Source organism: Castor canadensis, chromosome 8, assembly GCF_047511655.1.
Source record: "Castor canadensis chromosome 8, mCasCan1.hap1v2, whole genome shotgun sequence".
Lineage (NCBI taxonomy): Eukaryota > Metazoa > Chordata > Mammalia > Rodentia > Castoridae > Castor > Castor canadensis.
The window spans coordinates 87,707,167-87,730,359 of record NC_133393.1 but is presented as its reverse complement, the minus strand read 5'-3'; the positions used below and the strand labels follow the sequence as shown (position 1 = coordinate 87,730,359).

The 23,193-nt window shown below is 43.0% G+C and overlaps 1 protein-coding gene across 3 annotated transcripts; it reads left to right on the top strand.

Annotated features, from left to right (window-relative positions):
- Positions 1-5,920: 5,920 nt before the first annotated feature.
- On the top strand, positions 5,921-23,023 carry Csrnp2 (cysteine and serine rich nuclear protein 2). 3 transcript variants are annotated; one of them, XM_074083380.1, is made up of 5 exons: positions 5,921-6,828; positions 11,742-11,966; positions 12,959-13,218; positions 18,004-18,300; positions 19,716-23,023. In XM_074083380.1, exons 2-5 carry the CDS (start codon positions 11,816-11,818, stop codon positions 20,637-20,639), a joined length of 1,632 nt encoding a protein of 543 aa, XP_073939481.1. In that variant the 5' UTR covers positions 5,921-6,828; positions 11,742-11,815; the 3' UTR covers positions 20,640-23,023. The 3 variants fall into 3 exon arrangements, with proteins under 3 accessions (XP_073939481.1, XP_020017546.2, XP_073939482.1); XM_020161957.2 differs by having other exon boundaries at positions 5,922-6,728; XM_074083381.1 differs by lacking the exon at positions 5,921-6,828 and adding an exon at positions 6,937-9,563.
- The last annotated feature ends 170 nt before the right edge of the window (positions 23,024-23,193 follow it).

The window sequence follows — 23,193 nt, the reverse complement described above, 5'->3', positions numbered from 1 at the left end:
CTTGAAACCAGAAAATTAAGTCAATGACTTATTTAAAACTGACCCAGGCAACTTGATATGTGAGGCCAAAATGCTTTTTTAGTGAGTGATTGATTACCAGATGTCCCCATTTTGAGGTGACTTTCTAGTTGCATGTCTTTAGGACTGCTGCTCAGCTTCAGTGAAGTCAGCTTTCCTCTCTTTCGTAGGCTGGTATTTGGATGGCAAGTTGTGAGTGTTGGACTAGATGGCTTTTAAGGTTCCTTCCAAATCTATGTGTCTGTGATTTTCATGTACTGCATATGATACATAGAATTCTATTAATATGGTGATTAGTAAGTTATACTTACTAATTTTTTACCTGAAGTCAGAATTTTATTAGAGTAGTCTTCACATTTATGGAAATAACTTTATATAACATTGTAAATTACTGATCTTTAAACTTACTGGAAACTATCTTAGGCTATATATATATATATATATACATATATTATTTTTTGCAGTGCTGGGGTATGAACTTGGGGACTTGTGCTTGCTAGGCAAGTGCTCTACCACTTCAGGTACACACCCAGCCATAAATATCTTAGGCTTTCTTTAGCCCCCTCCGACAATTTATTGTGCCAGTGCTATATAACTGGTAAGAATTGGTATAGGAATCGGACATTGTAATTATTCCTTTGCTTTACAGAATTGCATATGTTCACTATTGATACTTTCATTTAAATGAGTTTTATTAATTTTTTTGTGGAACTGGGGTTTGAACTCAGGGCTTCACACTTGCAAAGAAGGCACTTTACTGTTTGAACCATGCCTCCAGTCTATTTTGCCCTGACTATTTTGGAGATGGGATCTGTGAACTCTTTGCCTGGACTAGTCTTGAACCACAATCTTCCTGATCTGAACCTCCCAAGTAGCTAGGATTACAGGTGTGAGCTACCAGTGCCCAGTGAGTTAAATGAAAAAAAAAAAAAAAAATTTTTTTTTTTTTTTTTTTTTTTTGCTACTGAGGTTTGAACTAGGGCCTCACAGTTAGTAGGCAGGCACTCTACCACTTGAGCCACTCCACCAGCCCTAAATGAAAAATTTAAACTAACTTTTTCATATACAAAATTATAAATTCTAACAATAAAGCAGGATATAACTTTTATTGCTTAGTCCCACACTAAAGGGGTAATCATTAGTGCTGGGCATGGTGGTGCATGCCTATAATCCTACCACTCAGGAGGATGAGGCAGGAGGATTGTGACTTTGATGCCAGCTTGGTTTCAATAGGGAGATCTTGTCTCAAAGTAAACAAAACAAAAGTTAGTAATCATTACAAGGAACTTTCCTTTATCACACATATATACATACAAATAATCAGATGGGCTCATGTTTGGCAATAATATGAACTTTGATTTTACATTTTTATTGAATATCTTTCCATATTAGAATTTATAGTTGTATGTCATTGCTTTTTTTTTTTTCAGATGGCCATTCTCTATGCATGCCATTTAAGTTAAATATATTTGAACACGCATCTCCATGAGTTTTTTTGTACATATCTCTAAATGTATTACTAGAAGCAAGATTTGTTGGATTTATCTTTTTAACTATGTGAGAGTTGATATTTAAAGTAAATGCTTTAATATTTCCATTAGCATGAGAGTGTCTGAAAAGCAGAATGGTTAGGTTTTAGACTCTTCCGAGAAGTGAAATAGCATCCTTTTTGACTTACTGTTGTCTCTGCTGTTCCCTTGAAGCATAATAGATTCCATCTAGAAAAATCTGGGGCTGATGGAATGGCTGATGGAGTGGTAAGAGTGCCTACCTAGAAAAATCTGTATAAAGACTTCATATTTAAAAGGGAGTTACTGGGAAATAAAAGGGGAGGGATTATTGCAGGACTCTTAACTAATAAGTATTAGTTACTAAATGAATTGTGCCTACTAAGTAATAAGATTGTCCAATATTATGGCCCAATAAGAATGTTTGCCCACATAAATGATTAAATTTAAGAAGCCGTTTAAAGAGAAGAGAAACAACGAAGCCTCATTAACTCAAGAGGTAGAGCGTCAGTCTCATAAAGGGAAGAGAATGGAGATGGGCTTGTTGGCTGGAAGTGACTGCAATACAACAAATAGAAGACAACCAAAGATCTGAGTAAGGGAAGGTTATATGAGGGGACAGATGTTCTGATTCCTGGAAGCCAGGCACTGGGTTCTTTGTGATGCGCACAGTGTGATACCAGAACTGAACTGGAGGTGCAAGGGAAACTTGGGAAGTGAAGATGGCTTGGAGTAATGGAGCCAGCCTTTTCTAATTTATACACAACGGAAGCGTGCTCTCAAAACACTCTATCCCCTGGTATTCTAAGAAAGTCTTTTGCATAGGTCCGGCTGCAGAGATTTGGATTTCCTTGCAAATCACCATTAGCCACATTCAGTCTTGAAAGTAATATACATTTACAATGCAAATATTTGAAGTCAGGACTAAACTTCCTCTTTTTTCCTCTGGTCAAAACTAATAATTCTGATTTGAAGAACCATTTTATCATTTTACTGAATCATTTGTCTGCTTCTTGGCCATGGATGGTTCTTAATACAGGATAATATAGAAATTTAATTTCTTAATGGCCTCTACTAGTCTGTTATGAGAACTCCAATTTCAACAGAAATGGCACAAATGTCACACCTAGCTATATCATTTATATTCTATTTCATAGAGGTTAATACTGCAACATTATTCTGTTTCTACTCTTAACTAAGGACTGGTGCAATGGCTCAGGTGGAGAGTGCCTGCCTAGTAACTGTGACGCCCCGAGTTCAAACCCCAGTACCACCACCACCCCCCCCCAAAAAAAAGAGAAAAAAAAATCGTATAACTGCTGTATTTTCTTAGTTAACGGTAAGGCTTTTCTGCCAGAATATTTACTTTTAGTTTGTGATTAAACTTTGGTTTCATTCTATCAACTCCAAGACTTAAATGAGAAAGAATATACCACCACTGTAGAATGGAAAAGATGCCCTATTTAACATGAACAATGTCACCAGCACCTAGTTTTGTTTGTTTGTTTGGTTTGGCTACATACTTTATTTCTCCTTCTTTCTTTTAATGACCTTGTGTTTAAACCTTTGACTTTGAACTTTCATCTGTTTCCACTGCTTCCTTTTTCTCTCTACATCTTTCCTCTTTACTTTCAGATTTCCTCGTTAGCCCCTCTGAACCTAGGTATAAACTAAAGTCAACAATATTACCTTAAGAATTGAAAGTAAGTCTAACATTTGCATTCTCAAATTCAGAGATTGAAAAGTTGTATATAGATGTTTTTCAGCTGGATTCATATCAATAATAAGGGAACTTGCTATTGAACATAATACTGTTTACTGATGTACTATTTTGTACTCTGATCTTTTGGGACATGAATTGTAACTGGTTTATTATGTGGATCTGTGTTTTCATATATTTGTTTAAGATGGGGTACACACTCTTCATTTTAACCATTGTAGATTCCTATTTCCTTCCTGTGTCCTAATGTCTTATTTTTTAAAGATTTAGTTACTTTTTTTCTCAATGTTTCTGTAAACTTCAGAGTTTTTCTCACTTCCTTGAGCTTATTAAGTTTGCTCTTTCTATGGTTGACACTATACTCAGTGGCAGAGTTTGCCTAGAAAGCACACAGTCCTAGCTTTGATCCCTAGTGCCACAAAAAAATAAAAATAATAAATAGGGCTGTAGAAGAGATTAAAATTATAAAATAGTTTTGTACTGAATATACCTATTGCTTGTTCAATAAAGTAAGGATGCTATTGGCTATAAGATCACCTCCATGTGCGGAAATAACTGCAAGACCAATGCCCAGGAAATGAACTCTGCCTTTGGCTTTCATCTGTGGCTGGTGTTTGCAGTGGTTAGTCTTGGTCAGCTCGCCTTGTTTTTTTCCTGTTCTTTGACTTTGTTACCCTTAACTGCCTGCCTGCAATTCACACATTCTAAACTAGATGGTACATATACTGTAGCATGCTCTGGAACAAAGCAGTAACATTTAGAATTTAACCAATGTTATTATTAACACAATACTAGCATTTCTCTCACTTTTCTTTGTAATTATTTCAAAGGCATAAAAGCTCTATTTCCATTCTGCCCTTGAGCTTTTTGAACAGCCGCCACCTTCCATAGGCCCTGCTTAGGCTGGAGCAGAATTGCAGTTATGGGTAAACTGGCACCACTGTGATAACTTACCCAATTTGGCTGTCTTCTGGATTGATGGCTTTAACCAACAAAGCTTGGGCATTGGGGCCGTTGGAACGCTGAGACATTTTTAAGTCTGCTCAACATGACCCATAGTCTGTCTTATTGTTACTCGGGCTCCTGATCTACAGAATGGGCTGGGGCCTTCTCTTCTGTATTTGGTATACCCAGGAAGAATAGAGCATTTTGAATAACTGAATAGAAAGCTTATTATTTAAAATAACATTTACATAGCACTTTGTTATAAACATAATCACTATTTAACCTTCACAAAACCCCATGAAATACATAGTGTGCCTCCATTTTGCAGATGAGGAAGCTAAGGTAGAGAGCTTTGCCCAGGGTCATACCATATTATTGAGTGGAAGGTTAGGGGTTTATATTCAGGCAATCTGGCTCCAGAATCATGTCATACTGCCTCTAAGTTCCAGCAGGTAGAGAGATGATCAGTGTGTGATACCTTAAGGATTGCTTTTTTGTTATTATTTTTTTCTTTTTCACTTTGCCCTGCTGTAGTGTCTCCTAGTCATTGAAGTCTCTGATATCACCTAGAGGAGAAAACTGGAATTCTTAGCATTTTTTTTTCTAAGCCACCCAACTCTTCAGTTCCTAAAGATGAGTTTGGCAGCCAGTGGATCTGGCTTCATAATTTCTTGGTTGCAGTGAAAAATGTAGTAGGATTTAGAACTAGCCTATCCTGCTGAGTGCCTGTGGCTCATGCTTGTAATCCTAGCTACTCAGGAGGCAGAGATCAGGAGGATTGTGGTTCAAAGTCAGCCCCAGGCAAATAGTTCAAGAGAACCTATCTTGATAAAAACCATCACAAAAAAGGACTGGCAGAGTGATGGCTTAAGCAGTAAAGTGCCTGCCTGGCAAGTGTGAGGCCCTGAGTTCAAATTCCAGTGCCTCCAAAAAGGAAAAAAAAACTGGCCTAACCTGAGTTGAAATCCTGCCATCTATCCATCTATTCATGTTGTCTACCAGGTTTTAGACTGGGTGCTAAGAATACAGTAAACAAAACAATTCCTTTGTCTCATGGAATTTAGCCAACTAAGAAAAGAAAGACAATGAACATATCAGATGGTAACACTTACAAAATATAAGGCAAGGGAACAGAGACTAAAGAGAAGCACTATTTTTAAAATGTGGCTAGCATCAGCACAGGGGGGCTGAGGTAAGTAGGATAAAGAATTCAAGCCAGGTGCCGGTTTACACCTGTAATCCTAGCTACTAGGGAGGCATAGATCAGGAGGATCATGGTTCAAAGCCAGCCTGGGCAAATAGTTTGTGAGACCCTATCTCAAAAAAACCCTTTACAAAACGGGCTGGTGAAGTGGCTCAAGGTGTAGGTCCTGAGTTCAAGCCCAAGTACTACAAAAAAAAAGTTCATGGTCAACCTGGGCTACATATTGTGACTCTGTCTCTAATTACATATATTTTATAGCATATGTATGTATGTATATACATATGTGTATGTATACATATATGGAAGCTCTCTGCTATGGAGATATTTGAGCAGATACTAAGTGGAGTAAGTATGTGTAGCTGGTGGAAGAGTGTTCAGGCAAAAAGGACCTGCGGTAAGAGCATGGCTGTCCTGTTGAAGAAACTCCAAGGGGGCCAGTGTGTTGAAGCAAAGTAGGGAAGGGCAAAGTAGAAGGAATCAGGATGACAGATTGCGAGGGGGAGGTTGGGGGGGAACCACAGAATGTCCTTAGATCTTGCATACTTCATAGGTCAAGGGACAGTCCCGAGATAAGGAACCAAGGCTGTGTGCCCTAGACAAGTCTCAACTAACTTTTGACTTCTTAGTCTTTATTTTCTCCATCTTAGAGATGGTTTACAAAGCTGTGGCGATCAAAGACCATGGTTAAAGATTTTTTTTTTGGAGGGGGGTGGGGGGGCAGGAGCCACTTAAATCAGTCCATAACATAAGCAGATAAGATACTGCTTGTGTTTTCTTTATAACTTGGGCAGGCTGCAGCAAGTCGTTTTGCTGAAGACATCCCAATGAGAGAGGAAGCTTATGTTCCTTGGGTATGGGAGTGTGGTCCTGGCGAAAGGAAGGGGAAGCGTTAGAGTAGAGCTCGTTTGGTCTTTGAAGACGTGTAGCTGAAGGTCTCTTGCCTTCCCCTTCAAAATGCTGTGGCTGCACCAAATTTGCTTTCTCAGGGTCCACTGCAGACACCGCCTAGCAGCCTGTTAGCCGGCGGGCTTCGGCTTTGCGGCACTCGCCGCCTCCAACTCCCGGCATGCCGTTGGGCGTGGGGCCGGTACGTAGACTCCATTTCCCAGCATGCCTCGGGGCTCGGCCAGGACGTGCCAGCGCCTATAAGAGCCAGAGCGCTGCAGCCGGAGCCTATTGTTAGCCGGAGCCGGGGCGGTTCTGGGCTTCTGCTGCGAGGGGTATCCGAGTTGCCGAGCCGCCCGCTCCTCGCCGCCTGCCGGTTGGCCGGCCCACCCACCTTCCCTCCCACCCTGATGCCCTGGGAGTTTCCCGGCCGTCGCCACGGGCCCTGGTACTCGGTCTCTCCTTCTTCCTTCCCAACCGGGCTGGGGCGACGGCGGCAGCGGGGGCGGCAGAGACCATCACGGGAGGAGGCAGCTGCGGCGGGGCCGGTAATGGGCCTTGGGGGTGCGGGGCGGAGGGTGCCGCCTCATCCTTTCTCGGGATCTGCCTTCGGGCGGCTATGGAGGAGTGGTCAAGCCCAAAGCCGTGCGGATGGAGGGGTCAGAAGTGAGGGAAGCTCGGACGGGAGCGGCCGGGGGGCGGGGAGCTAGGGCGCCGCTGGGAGAGACGTGGGAGCGAGGGGCACCGAGGACGCGGGCCCGGACTGCGGGGGCAGCTCGAGGGAGACGGATGGGCGGCTCAGAAGCCGGCAGGATTGCGGATGAGCGTTGAGTTCGGAATGGAGTGGGGAGTGATGTAGGATGGAGGGAAGTGAAGGAAGGGGAGGGGGTATCGAGGAAAATGAGGAGTGGTTGGGAATTTGTGAGTAGCAGGCAGGAAGGGATGAGGAAGGCTGAGTAGGGGCTGCAGAAGATTGGAATGAGCGGGAAGGAGTAGCAGGAATCGGAGAGGAATGGGTTGAGAGCTGAAGGATTCAGCAGTAGTGTTCATTAAAGGGAACTGGTGACCTGACATGTCCCTTCAGCTGCGGTTCCTGATGTCTCCCATTTTTCTGGCGTTGTGTGTGAAAATGAAAGCATCACTTGCCCTGGTTGCTAGCTTGATCTTTTTTCACAGGACCAAACACGTAGCCTACTGCCATCCATCCCTTTTAGTGCAGTGGTCTTGATTCATCCTTTTAAAAGGGTTTAGAGTGGCAGTATGACCCACAAACCGTTTTTCAGTATGAAAGGTTAGACGTTACCCCCCAGAGATGACACTGTCCCCTTGTCCTGCAGTTTGGAGTTTATGGTAAGTCCATAGTTGATTCAGCTTTTCCTTTACTGGCTTTCCACCTTGCAGATCTTCAAAGCAGGACGTTGGTGTGTGCCATAGCTATAAATGACAGAATATCCTTGAGAGTCGGTGCAGCATCATGTTCTACTTACCCCACAAGGGTCTGTATCTGCCCTACGATGGTAGTTTAGACATGGAAAACCAAATTCTAACCTTGTGTTAGTGAATAGGTAAAAACTGGGGAGTGGGGATAAGAAAGGGCTTTCTTTAAATATCTAGCTTAAGCAGTAGCATTTCACTTGAGTGCTTTTTAAGTTCATGGTCCTGGATCACAAAGACGCCTGGATCCATGAATTTCATAGTTTTTGAGAGGCAAGCATAGTATCTTGTGAAAAGGAAACAGAGAGGCCATCTTACTGAGGTTGCTAGCCTTTGCTTTTACCAAGCTACAGCTGGTAGCCCTGACCATCTTCCTAGAGATTTGGGTTCCTTGACCTTTAGCTAATGATTGGGTTCCAGTACAGTAGAGAGGCTTTCTCCTGTGAGATGTACCTTGTCTTATTTGGTTTGTTTTTTTTGGCAGTTCTGGAGTTTGAACTCAGGGCCTCACACTTGCTAGGCAGACACTATACCACTTCAGCCACTCTGTCAGCCCCCTTGTCTTATTATTTTAGACTTATTTAAGAGGTTTACATTACCTAAACTTAAATACATTCTGCTTCCACAGACTTTTTCCTGGGCTCTCCTTGGTATTTTCATATTGCTGGGTGTTTGGTTTGTTGTGGTAGTTACCCAAATCTTTATAGGTCTGAAAAAACCTTAGATCTAGTACTAAAATACACATTCTGGTTTTATTTGGTACTAGCCTAATGTCTTCTATATACTGTGGATCTGAACTATTTCGTGTGCCTTTGGGAAATGTTCAGCTTGAAACACTTGAGAAAAGATCGTAAGGCAAGTATCAGAAAGTATCAGTTGACCTTTCATCTCACTGGCATTTAAAAGCTTTTCTAGAGGGATGCATTATTTGTCCAAAAGCATTTGTTGTTTGAGTTGGTCATTTTGACAGTTAACTGTCAGTTATGACCTGCGTTTCAAGTCTCATCTTTATTTTCATAAGCGTTTCAGTGCTTCGGGTATAACTTGTAAGTGTATGTCTTGAACACAGGCATTGATCCTCTAGCAGTGAATATTTAGAAAGGTGAAAATGACTGGCTTCTAGTTCTGGTTGAAAGGAGATTGATTGGGTGAATTGGAAAGTGGAATCAGTTTTAGTGATTACTGTTGCAAAGAAAGCTTCTTCAGTGTACCATGGGAGTGCCTGTGTGGTTTTCTTGATGCCCAGGACCATCTCGAACAAGTCATGTTCTCATCAAAGAGTTGACAAGGAGAGCCCTATTGAAATGGAAACTTGTATTGGTTGTCAGGACATGGTAGATGGAATTTTAAAAATTTAAGAAATGAAGTTCATTTCAGAGAAAGTGATTCTAACAGGTAAAGCGCTAAAGCAGAAGAATATTCTTAAGGATTTTCCGGTGTCATCCAAGTTAATGGAAATCATTTTTAGTTTGTTCATATTGGTGGTGTTGGGCATTGAAGCCAAGGCCTCACACAGGTTATGCAAGCTCTGTACCACTGAACCACGCCTTTTAATGAAGTAGTTAGATCGTAGGTCAATATAGACATTATTTACCTATGTAGGTCTTGATTATTCTCAGATAGCTTAAGGAAAATATTTTTCCCTGAAGTTTCACATCTTTTTTTTTTTTCTTCTTTCCTGCTTACTTCCATCATTGCCCAGAGACCACTATCCCAGAAGTTGAAGTGGGGAAGATATAGAACAAAAGGAGGAGGAGATTGAAATAAGCAGCTAGCAATCCTTGCTACATTCAAGTGCACAAAAAATAACCTAAAGAGAAAGGATACTTTTTAAGGACAGCTGTGTTAGGTGAGTGGAGAATTTTATAATAAAGATGGTTTTAGACCAGACCCTAGTTTACAGGTAATAAGGGATAGTCGAAGGAAACCCATACTTCCTGAAGCAAAGGGACACCTGAGGAAAGAAGAGGACTACACATTTGCTTCCAGTCAGAAATCCTTGAGTGCTTCCAGGCTGAGGAAGTACCATTAACTCGAACTCAGTTAAAACTGAAGGGGGACTTAAGCTGTTTCTGAGAAGCAGATTTTCTGCTCAGGGACTTGTCATGTGGGTGATAAGGGGTTTACTAAGTGGGGAGGAAAAGTTAAATTCAGTAGTCAACGTTACTCTCTTCATCACACCCACGCGAGTGCTGTTACAAGGTTGTCCCCCACATGCGCTTCGCCCAGTACTAGGATGGAATGAGAAATTTGTTAGCTGGAAGGTGTCTTTGAATCCATACAAAATCCTTGTCACACTCTATTGTTACCATGTCCTAAGAATGTGACCTTTGGTACTTTGGACTCATTTTTAAGTTTAATTATAATTCTTATCAAGTGCTTGGTTACTTTTTTTCCCTTCCTGGCCAGATTTATTTGAGGAGCACGATTGGCTGAGACCGGTGATAGCTGGGTTTTCTTAGGGAACATCTTGAATGCAGAATGTGACTTGAATGCATGATCTGAGTAGATAGATAAGGAAATATCTTCTCTAAAGTACTTATTAGGTCTGGTTGACTTTGTATAGCTGATCTGAATTGCTTCCAAGAGACACAGTCCAGAAAAACAGCTCTGTAGCAGACATCTCTTGCCACCACAGTATATTCTGGGTAGCTGCTCTGCAGTAATGCAGCCCTGTCGTTCTGGGCAGTGTTGTTATTCCTGCTGCATAATTAGCAACTAGTGAGATCATAGTCTGGGGAGATTCTGGCATTACTGAGGCAAAGCAAGGGAGGCTTCATACCTCATCACACGTGGTTTTGGCTCTTGACAGCGTTTCTCCTGAGCAGATTCATGTCCTTCTGGAACTTAAGTCTAAAGGCAGAGAAGGAGAAAGACTTGAACCTGGGAAATAAATTCTTAGACTCTTTGGTCGTGTGACAGCATGTTGAAAACACTGCCTGCCATATTGATATAAACAGAATAAATTGTCACGTCTGCTGTCTGTTTTTCTCTTGCTGGTTTCTTTTCAGAGGGTAGGGATTGTAAAGCTATGTTTTCCTTTCACAGAGGATGATATTAGGCCAGTGTAAGATTGGGAAGAATCTGGGTTTTTGTTTTTTTTGTTGTACTGGGGCTGGAACCCAGCAAGCATTTGTGTATACTAGGTAAGCACTATACCACTGAGATACACCCCAGCCCCAGTTTCTGGGTTTTGATGCCAGTGCAGATTCTAATCTCGGGTCCTTTCTTTAGAACCAAATTTGCCCTTTTTAGGAGGCTGGCGAGATACTTTACACTTATGAAGATGTGGGTCAAGGGTTTTCCTGGTTGCTGATGTCCTTCAAAGTTGAGAGCCTGGAGCAGTATCTCCCAAAGTGTGTTCCAGCAATTATCTGCCCCTAACATACTTTGGAAACAGTGGGTTCCATAACCTTGTGAAACATTGCATTCTGTGTTTGCTCCCAGCCTTCAGCATTCTCATTAGTATATTAAAAACCTCTAAGAGGTTCTGCCATGAGCAGTTTTCTAAACTATTTTGACACAGCAGTCCTATTTTCAGGTAAGCGCTATTAATAATCCATGGAACTAGTATATTTAAGATACACACTTTGGGAAATGCCAGGCTGTATTATCACTGGGAAAAATAATTGGGTCTAGCTTTGACTTAGGCAAGGCCTAATTCTTCCTTTGATCCCCAGTCCCTCCCGTTTGTCCCTTGGAGAGTTCTCCTGTGTGATCAGAGAGCAGGAACTGTTACCCTGGGCTAATGATGCCTAAGCCCAGCTGGATTGGAACCCAAGGCCTTTCCTCCACTGGGAAGGGTGCTGCTTTTACTCATCTCATTCTAATAGGGACTGAGACGGCGGGGGGTTGCTGAAGGGAAACAAAAATAGGAGACTATTGGCCAGAATCAGTAGAGAAATGACCTGATCTTGAGAAGCCAGTGCTACATCAGATGCTTTCTTTCTTCAGAGAGCTGTATCTGTAGACTTGGGAGGAATCTGTCTTAGGATAGGAATGCTGACTCCTCTTTTCCCCTGGGCAGAATCCTAATGTACCTGGCTAGCTGGTGGTAAGCAGGGGCTTTGGGGCCAACGTGGTGGACTCCCCAAGAAACCAATGGATGCGTTCACGGGTTCGAGTCTCAAGAGGAAGTTTGATGATGTGGATGTGGGCTCGTCAGTTTCCAACTCAGATGATGAGATCTCCAGCAGCGACAGTGCTGACAGCTGTGACAGCCTCAATCCTTCCACGACCTCCAGTTTCACACGTGAGTGAGCCACTCCTCCCTGTCTGCACCCACGCTCCCCAAGCATAGAGCCTATTACAGCTTGAGACAGCTTCTGGCCGGCTTGGGGCTTTGCCCTTGTCATAATCTCTCCTTGCTCTCTGGAAGACTTCACTGCTCCAGTAGCATAGACTGAAGTCTGATTTACTCTAACTGCTTTTACTTGTGTTGTGGTTTGTGGGTCTCTAGAATGGGTTGAATTAGACTGAAGGAGTTCAGCCGACTCCCCTAGAATTTCAGGAAATTGTAGCTATGGCAGGACATAAGTGCTTACTGTCTGAACAACTGGGTTACCCTAAGATTTCTTCATTCTTATGGCTTATTTAGATCTTGGAGAGAACTTCTGATAATATAAATCTTGAGTTCTCCACGGGCCAAATCTGGCCGTCTGCCTATTTTTGTAAACAAAGTTTTATTGGAATGCAGTGATACCCATTGTGATTGCTTCCATGCTATGGCTGCAGTGTGGCCCTTTAGTGGGAAATGTGTGCCTTCCACTGCTGTACATCTGTACTGTCCAATAGGATTTTCTGTTATGATAGAAATGGGGAATGTTTCATATCTGCCTTGTCCAATAGTAGCCATTAGCCATATGTAGCTCTTGAACACTCAAAATATGGTCATTGTAACTGAGGAGCTAAATTTTATAACTTAAGTTGCCACATGTGGTCAGTGAAGCTATAGATTGTTAAAGGCTGAAAAGATCACCTAGCAATGCTCTTCCCAGCTGCTGTCTAAAAATAGACTTTGTGGTCATCTATTTAGGTGAAGTCAGTCTGGAGGCAGTGGTATGAACCAGCTGAGGTTCAAGCCCCTTCCAACTGTGCCTTTACGATTTGAAAATAATTAGAAAGTTCTCTGGGTTCAAGGAGGACATTTGGAAAGAAGAGTTAAGGGCCTAGCTGGGTGAGAAAGGGCGAGTGCCCTCAGCAGGGCTTTCCGGGTTAACCCCCTTGTCTGTGCTCCCTTCTCAGCCACATCCATCCTGAAGCGGCAGAAGCAGCTACGGAGGAAGAATGTACGCTTTGACCAGGTGACTGTATACTACTTTGCCCGGCGCCAGGGTTTCACCAGTGTGCCCAGCCAGGGTGGTAGCTCTCTGGGCATGGCCCAGCGCCATAACTCTGTACGCAGCTACACGCTCTGTGAGTTTGCACAAGAGCAGGAGGTGAACCATCGAGAGATTCTGCGTGAGCACCTGAAAGAGGAGAAACTCCATGCCAAGAAAATGAAGGTGACTGAGGGGTCTAGTATTTCCCAGATGCTTAGGCAAAGCAGAAACCATCTAGGCCCACTGGTGACTTATTTATGTTTTTTTGAGACAGAGTCTTACTATATATATCTCAGGCTGGGTGAAACTTGCTGCATAGCCCAGGGGGCCTCAAACTCATGATCCTCCTGCTGGGATTACAGGGTTGCACCACCACGCTTGGCTGTCCATTGATATTTTTTCCTTGTTTATTTTTATGCAGTACTGAGGTTTGAACTCAGGGCTTCACCCTTGATAGGCAGATGCCCTACCCCTTGAGCCATGCCTCCAGCCCTGTGCACTGATGTTTGATTTAACTATTGTTCTTGGGGTATAGAGATTCCAAGTTTTTCTAATAAGTCAGGTTTAGAATCAAATCTCAGTCTGAGTCTCCCTTCTTGTCATCTCTGCTGCGGGTATCTAGTAGGAATAGCAAAATGCCTCCTCCAGAGTTCCTTCTACTCACCCACTATCTTCCCCCAACATTTTTTTTAAGTTTAAAATGTGAATACTTGAAATATTTCAGGTCTGTCACCCATGGAACCCAAGAAAGTATATTTTTCTTTTTCTATCTTGAAGGATTTATTTCCAATTCAAAGTAAGCAAGTTTTTTTTTTTTTAAAGTTTAAAAAGTTTTAAGCTTTTCAAATATTATAGAATATTTAAGGCATTTAGTTATTCTGTATGCCTGTTATTTGCAGGAGTGTTTTGCCATAATAAAAAGGGGACAAAACCTACATGTCAGTCAGGCACCAGTGGCTCACGCTGTAATCCTAGCTATTTAGGAGGCAGAGACCAGGAGGACTGGAATTGAAGCCAGCTCCCCGGCAAATAGTTTGCAAGGCCCTATCTCAAAAAAAAAAAAAAAAACCAAAACACCATCACAGGACTGGCAGAGTAGCTCAGATGGTAGAGAGCTTGCCTAGCAAGTGTAAGACTGAGTTCAAACCCCAGTGCCACCAAAAAAAAAAAAAGCCACAAACCCTACATGTCAGCGAAAAGGGGAGTGGGTAAATGCTGCATCCTAATGATGAATATTATACTGAGGAAGCATAATTTTTAACTTCTTCTCAAATGACTCTCTTTTGCTCAGTTGCGTGGAATAGGTTTGGGATTTTTCACATTCTCTAAAAGCGTCCTGCTTACTGTTTTCTGTGATCCCTATCACTCCTAGATGACTGTTAGTTTTCCTGGTGCAAACAACAGCATCATTACCCAGTTACTCAGATTCGCATAATACCGTGCCTGCCATCTGCTGAAGCACCAGCTCCTCAGATTAGGAGAAAGGGACTGTGAAAAGACCCATCGCAGATAGCCCTGATTTTTATTTTTATTTAACTTAATTTTATTTTGGTGGTACTGAGGTCTGTACTCCGGTCCTCTTACTTGCTAGGCAGGTGCTCTACCACTTTGAGCCATGCCCTCAGCCTTTTTGCTTTGGTTATTTCTGAGACAGGGTCTCAAGTTTATGCTAGGGCTGGCCTAGACTGTTATCCTATCTATGCTTCCCATGTAGCTGGGATGACAGGTGTTTACCACCTCACCCAGCTTTTTTTTAACTGGTTGACATGGCAGTCTCACTAACTTTTTGCCCAGGCTGGCCTTGAACTGCTGTCCTTCCAATATCCACCTCCTGAGTAGCTGAAATTAGAGATGAGCCACCACTCCCAGCTCAGATGATTCTTTATAGCCACTCATTTGCTATCTTAGCCCTGTTTGCCATTCCATGGCCATAGTTTCTTCAAGTGCCCCCAAATTTCCCCAGGGCTGGGGTGTCAGTGGTGATAGAGCACTTGCCTAGTTTGTACAAGTGCTAAGTTCCATCCCCATCACAGAAAAAAAAAAATCTCTCTAGGTTTGTTTTGGCCCTGAAATATGTGGAGTCTATCAAAAGAGGTGGCTGCCTTATTTCCAGGGTTGTAGGTGAAACTCACCAGATAAGTTGGAGAAGTGTGGCAGAGGATGTAGGCTGACTAGATTTCATTCTTCTCTCTTTGAGGCTCTCTGCATACTCCTAAAGCCTTACACCTGTTTTTCTAACTGGAATGACATTCAGCCTTCCCTTTCTTCTGAGGAATTCCATCACTGACCCTGTCACCTTCCTGCTGCTATAGCAACAGCTGGCCAAATAAACTCTTCTCATCAATTCGAATGAAGGCATTCTTCCCTTCCTCTAGAAGAAAACTCCTCCTAAATCTGGGAGAGGAATGATCTGTAAAAACAGATACAATCCTATTCTGTGGGCCTCCTTATAGGAATTCTAGGAACACAGCCAGGCAATCCAAGACTGAAATATAGGGTTCCTACTTCTTAGCAGTGCTGGCATCTGATACAGTTTTTTTTTTTTTTTTTTTTTTTGGCGATACTAGGGTATGAACTCAGGGCCTTACCCTTGCTAGGGAGGAGCTCTACCACTTGAGCCACTCCACCAGCCCTTTTTGTGTTTGGTATTTTCGATAGAGTCTCACAAACTATTTGCCTAGGCTGTCTTCAAACCAAGATCGTTCTGATGTCCACCTGCTGAGCAGCTAGGATTATGGGTATGAACCACCAGCGCCTGGCTCTGATACATCTTGATGGCAGGAGAAAACCCTTGTTTTACTTTTCCAGGTCACTTACTCTTCTTTTTTTGTTTTGTTTTTGTTCTTTTGTTCCCCAGTACTAGGGTTTGAACTCAGAGCCTTATGCTTGTTAGGTAGGTACTCTTACCACTTGAGCAACATCCCCAGACCCTTTTTGCTTTAGGTTATTTTTTAGATAGGGTATCTCATTTTTGCCTGGGGTCAGCCTCAGACTGATATCTTCCTACTTATGCCTCCCACAGGATTACCAATGTGTACTACCACACCCAGCTTTTATTGGTTGAGATGGCAGTCTCAAACTTTTTGCTGGGGCTGGCCTCAAACCACAATTCTCCTGACCTCCATATCCCAAGTAGGTGGGATTGCAGGCACAAGCCAATGCACCAGGCTCTTTTACACACTTTTCTTAAAAAGTTTCCTTAAACTATAGTCAAAAAACAAATCAAAACAAAAATTAAATTTAAAAAATTCTGTCTTTAGCACTCCATAAGGGAAGCATTTTGGCAGGGAGGGGGTGTAAAATCTTTCGTGCCAACTAATGTTTGCTTTCCTTTTGTGCTATTCCATTTGCTGTTTAGTGCTCTGCAGCTTTCATTACTTCTACTTTTTCTAATATTTTAATTTTGTTTGTATTTTGGGGTTTATCCATATGGAATTCATGATCATAAATGGTATGAATTAGGAGTCTAAACTTTTCTTTCCCCAAGAATGTCCAGTTGTTCCGATGACTAGACTAGCAGACCTCTCACTGATTCGAAATGCCGTCTGTCATGTTCAATTCTCTTATCTACATGGGTTTCCTTCTATTGCATCTCTAATCTCATTCTTTTGAGATGATAGCAGATAGCAGGAGGGGTGCTTAGGAGGAGGCCAACGCTGGTGACACAGACAGGAGCAATCCTAAGGTCTACAGAAGGGCATCTTGTACCTGCCTGCCTGGTACAGAAATAAGAGACTGGGGACCCACAAAAGCCCCTTTCACGTCTGTCTCCAGTCCCCCCCCACACAAACCAACCAACCATGGGTGGAGGGGACTGCTCAGGTGTGTTGCATCACATCTCTCACAGGAGTTCTTCCTTTCCCAGCACTACTCTGCTGTCTGATGAAATAAACCAAAGACTCCAGTCATTTGGCTTTCATCCTGCTAGCATCGTCCAGAGCCCCAGGGACTGCAAGGCCTCATTTTCTTTACTTGGATTCTCTAGTGAGTTTGCAGAACTCATTCAGACACAGATTGTCTTCAGACTGTCCTGCCACAGATTCCCCTTTACTGGCTTTCTAGCTATCAGCCCAGAAAACCCAGATTCCTGCCCACAGATAGTACTCTGTCTTATTTATATCCCCCTCCCTTGAATGGAGCTTTTCTTTGAAGTCAAGTAAAGGATTTGAGAGAAGAAAGAATACAATTTTGGGGGAGAATAGAAGTGAGGGCTTTCTTTGATAGCTGTTCAATTTGCCTTTTTTTTTTTCTTCCTACCAATAAAATACAGTTCTTTGGGCACACATAGATAATTGTTCACACTGTGAGGATTCAGGTTCACTGATTCGGTAGGCTGGTACTATACTGTACCCTTTTCCCCTGAAGGTAGTTTTAGGTTCTTTGAGTTACAAGTTGAAGGGTGTTTTACAGGGTTACATATCCCAGGAACATCCTGTCATTGATGTACCTTCTCTTCCCTGTGTTAGAAAGCAGGCGAGCCAAAGATAGGGAACACATCTGGGAATGGAGGGAATGTTTATGAAAATAAGCTATCTTCTAGGAGGGAAGTTGAGACAGGGTTTTAAAACAAATTTTATGTGGGATCTCCCTCTGTTGCCCAGACCCACTGCCTTGGCCTCCCAAATAGCTGGGATTACACATGTGTGTCACATCTGGCTGAGATGGGTTTTGGGATGGGTTTCAAAATCCAGAAAGATTATGTCTATTGTGTTGACAGGATGATAGTAGAACCCCCATAAGATTCTTGTCTGCTTATTCTTGTTTTATTATTTTGATCTGTGCCATCCAATATGGTAGCTACCAGTCACCTATTTAAATTTAAATTTAAAATAAAATTTAAAGCTTAGTTTCTCGACCTTTACATTTCTAGTGCTTAGCTGCTGTGTGGGATGGCCATCACTGCAGTCCGAGCACTGTGAGGAAGCTTATGTTGCTAACACTCAGGGGCTGACCTTTGTCTCTTGGCAGCTGACCAAGAATGGGACAGTGGAGTCAGTGGAGGCTGATGGCCTGACACTAGATGATGTTTCAGATGAAGATATTGACGTGGAAAACGTGGAAGTAGATGATTACTTCTTCCTTCAGCCTCTGCCTACCAAACGGCGACGGGCCCTGCTGAGGGCTTCTGGGGTCCACCGCATTGATGCTGAAGAAAAGCAAGAACTTCGAGCCATCCGGCTGTCTCGGGAAGAGTGTGGATGTGACTGTCGGCTGTATTGTGACCCAGAAGCATGTGCCTGTAGCCAGGCTGGGATTAAATGCCAGGTCAGTCATAATTGGTCTGTGATAGTGTGTCTGCATCACAGGGGGGGTGTGGTGCAAGTGCCAATAAAAATGGAAGGCTGCCTATCCAGGGATAGAGGCCCCATGGCTTTGAACACACCCCAGTTCCACAACGCTCCTCAGCCAACAGAAAAACCAAGCATGACAAGATTCTTAGGCTGTGGAGGTACCAATTCTTTTCTGTGTTTCATACCTTGGAGGTGATAAGAAGCAGCTGTTAGCATAAGGGAGAACAGGGTTCGTATGTTTACCATTAAGTAACTGTTTCTTAGCTACTGACAGGTTCCTTGAGGTAAAAGAGAAATGAAATGGGCCTGTGGATTCTATCTCCAAACACTTACAGTACCTCTGCTCCAATTTTGTAAAACTCAAAATGGCTTTGAGACCCTGTAATTCAGGATCAGACCTGGGCTGGCAAAACTTAAATCCTTAAGTTTTTTTGAAAGAAAGGCTAATCCTCTTGTCAGCCTTCTGACAAGGGACAGTTTGGAAGATACATTTCAATGAAAAGTGCTAGTCCTATCCTGGAGAATGAAATGTATGGGCAACTTATATTCTCGTAACAAATCAGTCTGTTAATTCCCAGAGTTGGTGGGCCTGGAGGGGAGACTTCTGTAAGTTGATGTCATAGGAAGACATTTGTATTTATACATACTTATTTGCTTACTTGTGTTATTTTTAATTCTATCTTTTGGTGTGTGTTTTGTTGTCGCTTTCCTTTTGGACATGAAGGGACAGTACAGAGGTAGAAAGCATATCCTTTCCAGCTCTCCCTAGTCTGTGAGTCTGGGTACCTGCTTCAGAACTCAACTGCCCAACCCTTAGGGAAAAACAAAGAAGGGTAGTGAAAAGCTGGCCATTGTTTGAATCTTCATTCTAACACCTTAGCGAACTAAGGCACCTTTGTTTAGCTTCCCAGAATTTACTGCTTTGGACTAGCAGGATTATCCACTCACTTTCCCATGCCTGTCACTGAACAAGGCTGCAGGCTTGGGCCCAGCCTTTTGTTGTCTCAGTGAACCAGGTAAGTCCTAGACGTACCTGAGGCATGTAAATTTCTTCTCCTCAAAGCATTTAGAGAAGTATCTCTGAACTTACTAACTGGAAGGAGCCTCTGATGTGATTTTTGTCTACTTTTTATTTAGAAGAGGAAACAAAGCCCTGAGGAGAAATAAATGATTCTCTTGAGGTCACACCACTAATTAGTGGCTGAGCTGGAGTTCAGTCGCAAGTGGTCTGATAGCAACAGTCTAGTGCTTGTCATATTTTGAATTGGTTGCTTCTTATTTTAAGAAGTCCCCAAATCCCAACTGCCTGCGTTTACTAGCTAATGTCTCCTGTCTCCATTGTTAGATTTGTTGGTCTTATCACGCCTCACCCTCCTGGTGCTCCCCTAGGTGGATCGCATGTCCTTTCCGTGTGGCTGCTCCAGGGATGGCTGTGGGAACATGGCTGGGCGCATTGAATTTAATCCCATCCGCGTCCGGACTCACTACCTCCACACCATCATGAAGCTGGAGCTAGAGAGCAAGCGGCAGGTGAGCCGCCCGGCAGCCCCTGAGGAGGAGCCCTCGCCCACGGCCAGTTGCAGCCTGACGGGAGCTCAGGGCTCGGAGACGCAGGACTTTCAGGAGTTCATTGCTGAGAACGAGACGGCAGTGATGCACCTGCAGAGCGCAGAGGAACTGGAGCGGCTCAAGGCCGAGGAAGACTCCAGCGGTTCTAGCGCCAGCCTGGACTCGAGCATCGAGAGCCTGGGCGTGTGCATCCTGGAGGAGCCCCTGGCTGTGCCCGAAGAGCTGTGCCCAGGCCTCACAGCCCCCATTCTCATCCAGGCTCAGCTGCCCCCAGGCTCCTCCGTCTTGTGTTTTGCCGAGAACTCGGACCACCCCTCTGCCTCCACGGTGAACAGCCCATCGTACTTGAACAGCGGGTCCCTGGTCTACTACCAGGTGGAGCAGAGGCCAGTCTTGGGAGTGAAAGGAGAGCCTGCTACAGAAGAAGGCACAGCCTCCTTCCCTAAGGAGAAGGATGTAAGTGTCTTCTCCCTCCCTGTTACCTCACTGGTGGCTTGCAGCCCCACAGACCCAGTGGCCCCCTGTAAACAAGAGGTAGGGAAAGCACCCACTCTAGAAGCGCTCTTGCCCGACGACTGTGACCCTGAGGAGCCCGAGAATGAAGACTTACGACCCTCTTGGTCTCCCTCAAGCCTCCCCTTCCGCACGGACATTGAAGAGGGCTGTGGGGTGGAGAAGAGCTCTCAGCAGAGTGAGGACCGGCCCCCAGAAGATTCTGCCCTAGAACTCCCCCTGGCAGTGTGATGTGCGAGTGGAGATGCTGCCTCTTGCCCATTCTCTATTTATTCCCTTATTTTATCTAATGCCATTTCAAAACAAGACTGTAGAAGCAGCTGCTGCTCCCATGGTATTTTATTGGGGTCTGGGGATTGGGTGGGAAAAGATTGTTTGTACAAGTATTTTTTAAAAGGGAAACAGTACCAAGGAGACCAGGCCCAGCTTCATGTGGGGGTAGTGTCTAAGAGGAGGCCGCACAGTGCTGAATGAGCTTTCTGGACCATCAGAACAAAGATACAGATCTCACAGGAGGAGCTGAGGAATTCAAGCAGCTGTTCTTTACATAGGGACCAGAACAGGAATTTGCCTGGCAAAGCCCCTTCTCTCCTGGGCTCCAGGCAGGGTACAAGTTCATTCTCTCAGTCGTTATTCTGATACCCCGTCTTGGTGTATCATAGTCATACAGTTGGAAAGGTCACCTGGTTGAATCTACAGAGAAGAGGTGGAAGAGTCTGTTCCTGTACAAAACCTCCAGGATTTCTAAAAATTTAACCTGCCTATTTGGTAAATAAGTTAATATTTGACATGTTTGATGTTCTCTGACCTGCTCCCCACACTGGGGATTCCTGGTCTGTAACTTGAATTGTTTCTCACATGTTCTTAGGTACTAGAGTTAAGTCTGTGTTCTTTTCCTCCATCCTTTTTCCTTTGAAGAAAAAGAACTAGCTTGGCTGGGGATGTGGTAGAGAGTCTGAAACTTCTGCATGTGCCTAATACTAGCTCTGGTTGGCAGTTGCAGGCAGGACTCATCCATCCCACAGGAGAACAATAGGAAGCATTAACTATGTCCAAAGGAGGCCACAAGAACTGCCTGCAGTCTGGAAAGATGACTTTATGTCATGCTTGCTTTTTCACCCTTCTTTAAATGGAATATAAGATGTGGCAATCTAAGGTCACCAACTAGTTTTTTTTTCCCCCATGTCCATCTTTGTAGTCCCTCTTGAACATATAGGGTTAGAGTACTTATCTAGTCCAGTCCAACCCTAAGAATTGCAAATGCTTATCGAATACCTCCATCCTGATGATTTATAAAAATTGGAAGCCAAACCAAATCTTAAATGCCACATACACTCCCACGTTCAAAAGGATTCATTATCTGATTTTAATCTTTGAGATGTATAAAATGGGACTCACATTCAGTTCTTACCTGTCAGTGGTTCCTGTTCCTCTCACGCCCAGCTTATGTTCCAAGATTGGCTCCATTGAACACTACTGATTTTTTTTTATTGGCAAAGTCATCTTTGCCTGTTTTAAAGTAGAGATGGTAGGAAACAAAACACTATTCTTCTCTAGCATCCTTTATATCATCTTTCATTTCCGGTATGATTTATTAACCAGGAAAGAAAAAAAGCAAACAAGTTTTTTGGGGTTTTTTTGGTTGTTGTTGCTTTGGTGGGATAGTAAAGGCCCTGGCGTCTTAAAGTGAACTTCATGTATGTGGCAGCAGCATTTCACCTACAAAAACTCTGAGCCTGAAGGGCCTTAAACTTAATTTACATACAAGTTTTAATCCATTCTGCCTGTCCTCTTCATTCCTGATTTTGCTTAGCTTTATGTTTGGAGGAGAGGAGTTCTTAAGTACACTTAAGAGCTCATCTCTCCCTGTCCCCCAGCCTCTCAAAAGTTGAGTCTTAAGTACCTAAGATCTAGATGCTACTCCAAACCAAGCTACTATACTTCCTCATCTAGATTGGAACCCTCAAACACAACAGTTAAGCTTAATTGGGAAGTCAGCTCTATGGAAAGAAGAATCTTCTTGAAAGTTTGTTAGATGGGGAACTCTGCACATTCCCTCCTTAGGAAGGCTAGAGCTTAATTTAGGACATAGATTCCAAATGCTCATTAAGAAATACGTTAGCTTTTCATAATGCATATGATTATAGGAATTAAAAATTTTAATTACTAAAGTCATTTCCAACCCCAAGATATTTGATATTTCTGCAAAATTCTAGTTTCTTAATCTAAGTCCATCCCTTTATTAACTCTACAATTCTGACTCATACCCCAAACTTCTAACTTCTGAATGCTAAATATTAACATTTAGCATTAACTATTACCAAGCAAAGGGCCTTTTCTACAACTTAGTCAATCACATTTCTGGTGCTATCTGAGCTGGACAAAACTATAGCTCATAGTTGCTAGGAAAGGAAGGCCTCTGATCATAGAAGCAGATCACTTCAGCCCCACTCAGTCTAGGCCTAGGTAAAATAAATGACTCATTACCACAGCTCTTTATTATTTGCCAGTTTCCTTTCTCACATACTGTACACAGGTAGTATTTTCAATGTGAATCCAAAGCTTGTCTGGTTCTCTGAAAAGTTTTTCCCCCTTTAGGTTCTTTACATTGTGATAATGCTGTATTTAAAGAGAATATTTAAATGTAATATTAAAGAAATATTCAAAAGAATGGTGCGTTATTCTTTATCTTAGCAGACTGCAATTAGTTACTTATTACAGGATGCTTCTCCAGCTTTGTTTATAAAACTAATTAGGTCAGTCAGGAATTAATGTTAACAATAAA

Bases quoted from the DNA above. Each gene is read 5' to 3' on its own strand.
- Csrnp2 (XM_074083380.1), top strand. From the start codon at position 11,816: ATGGATGCGTTCACGGGTTCGAGTCTCAAGAGGAAGTTTGATGATGTG. The intron at 11,967-12,958 runs GTGAGTGAGCCA...CTCCCTTCTCAG, and splicing joins CACGACCTCCAGTTTCACAC to CCACATCCATCCTGAAGCGG. The intron at 18,301-19,715 runs GTCAGTCATAAT...GTGCTCCCCTAG, and splicing joins AGGCTGGGATTAAATGCCAG to GTGGATCGCATGTCCTTTCC.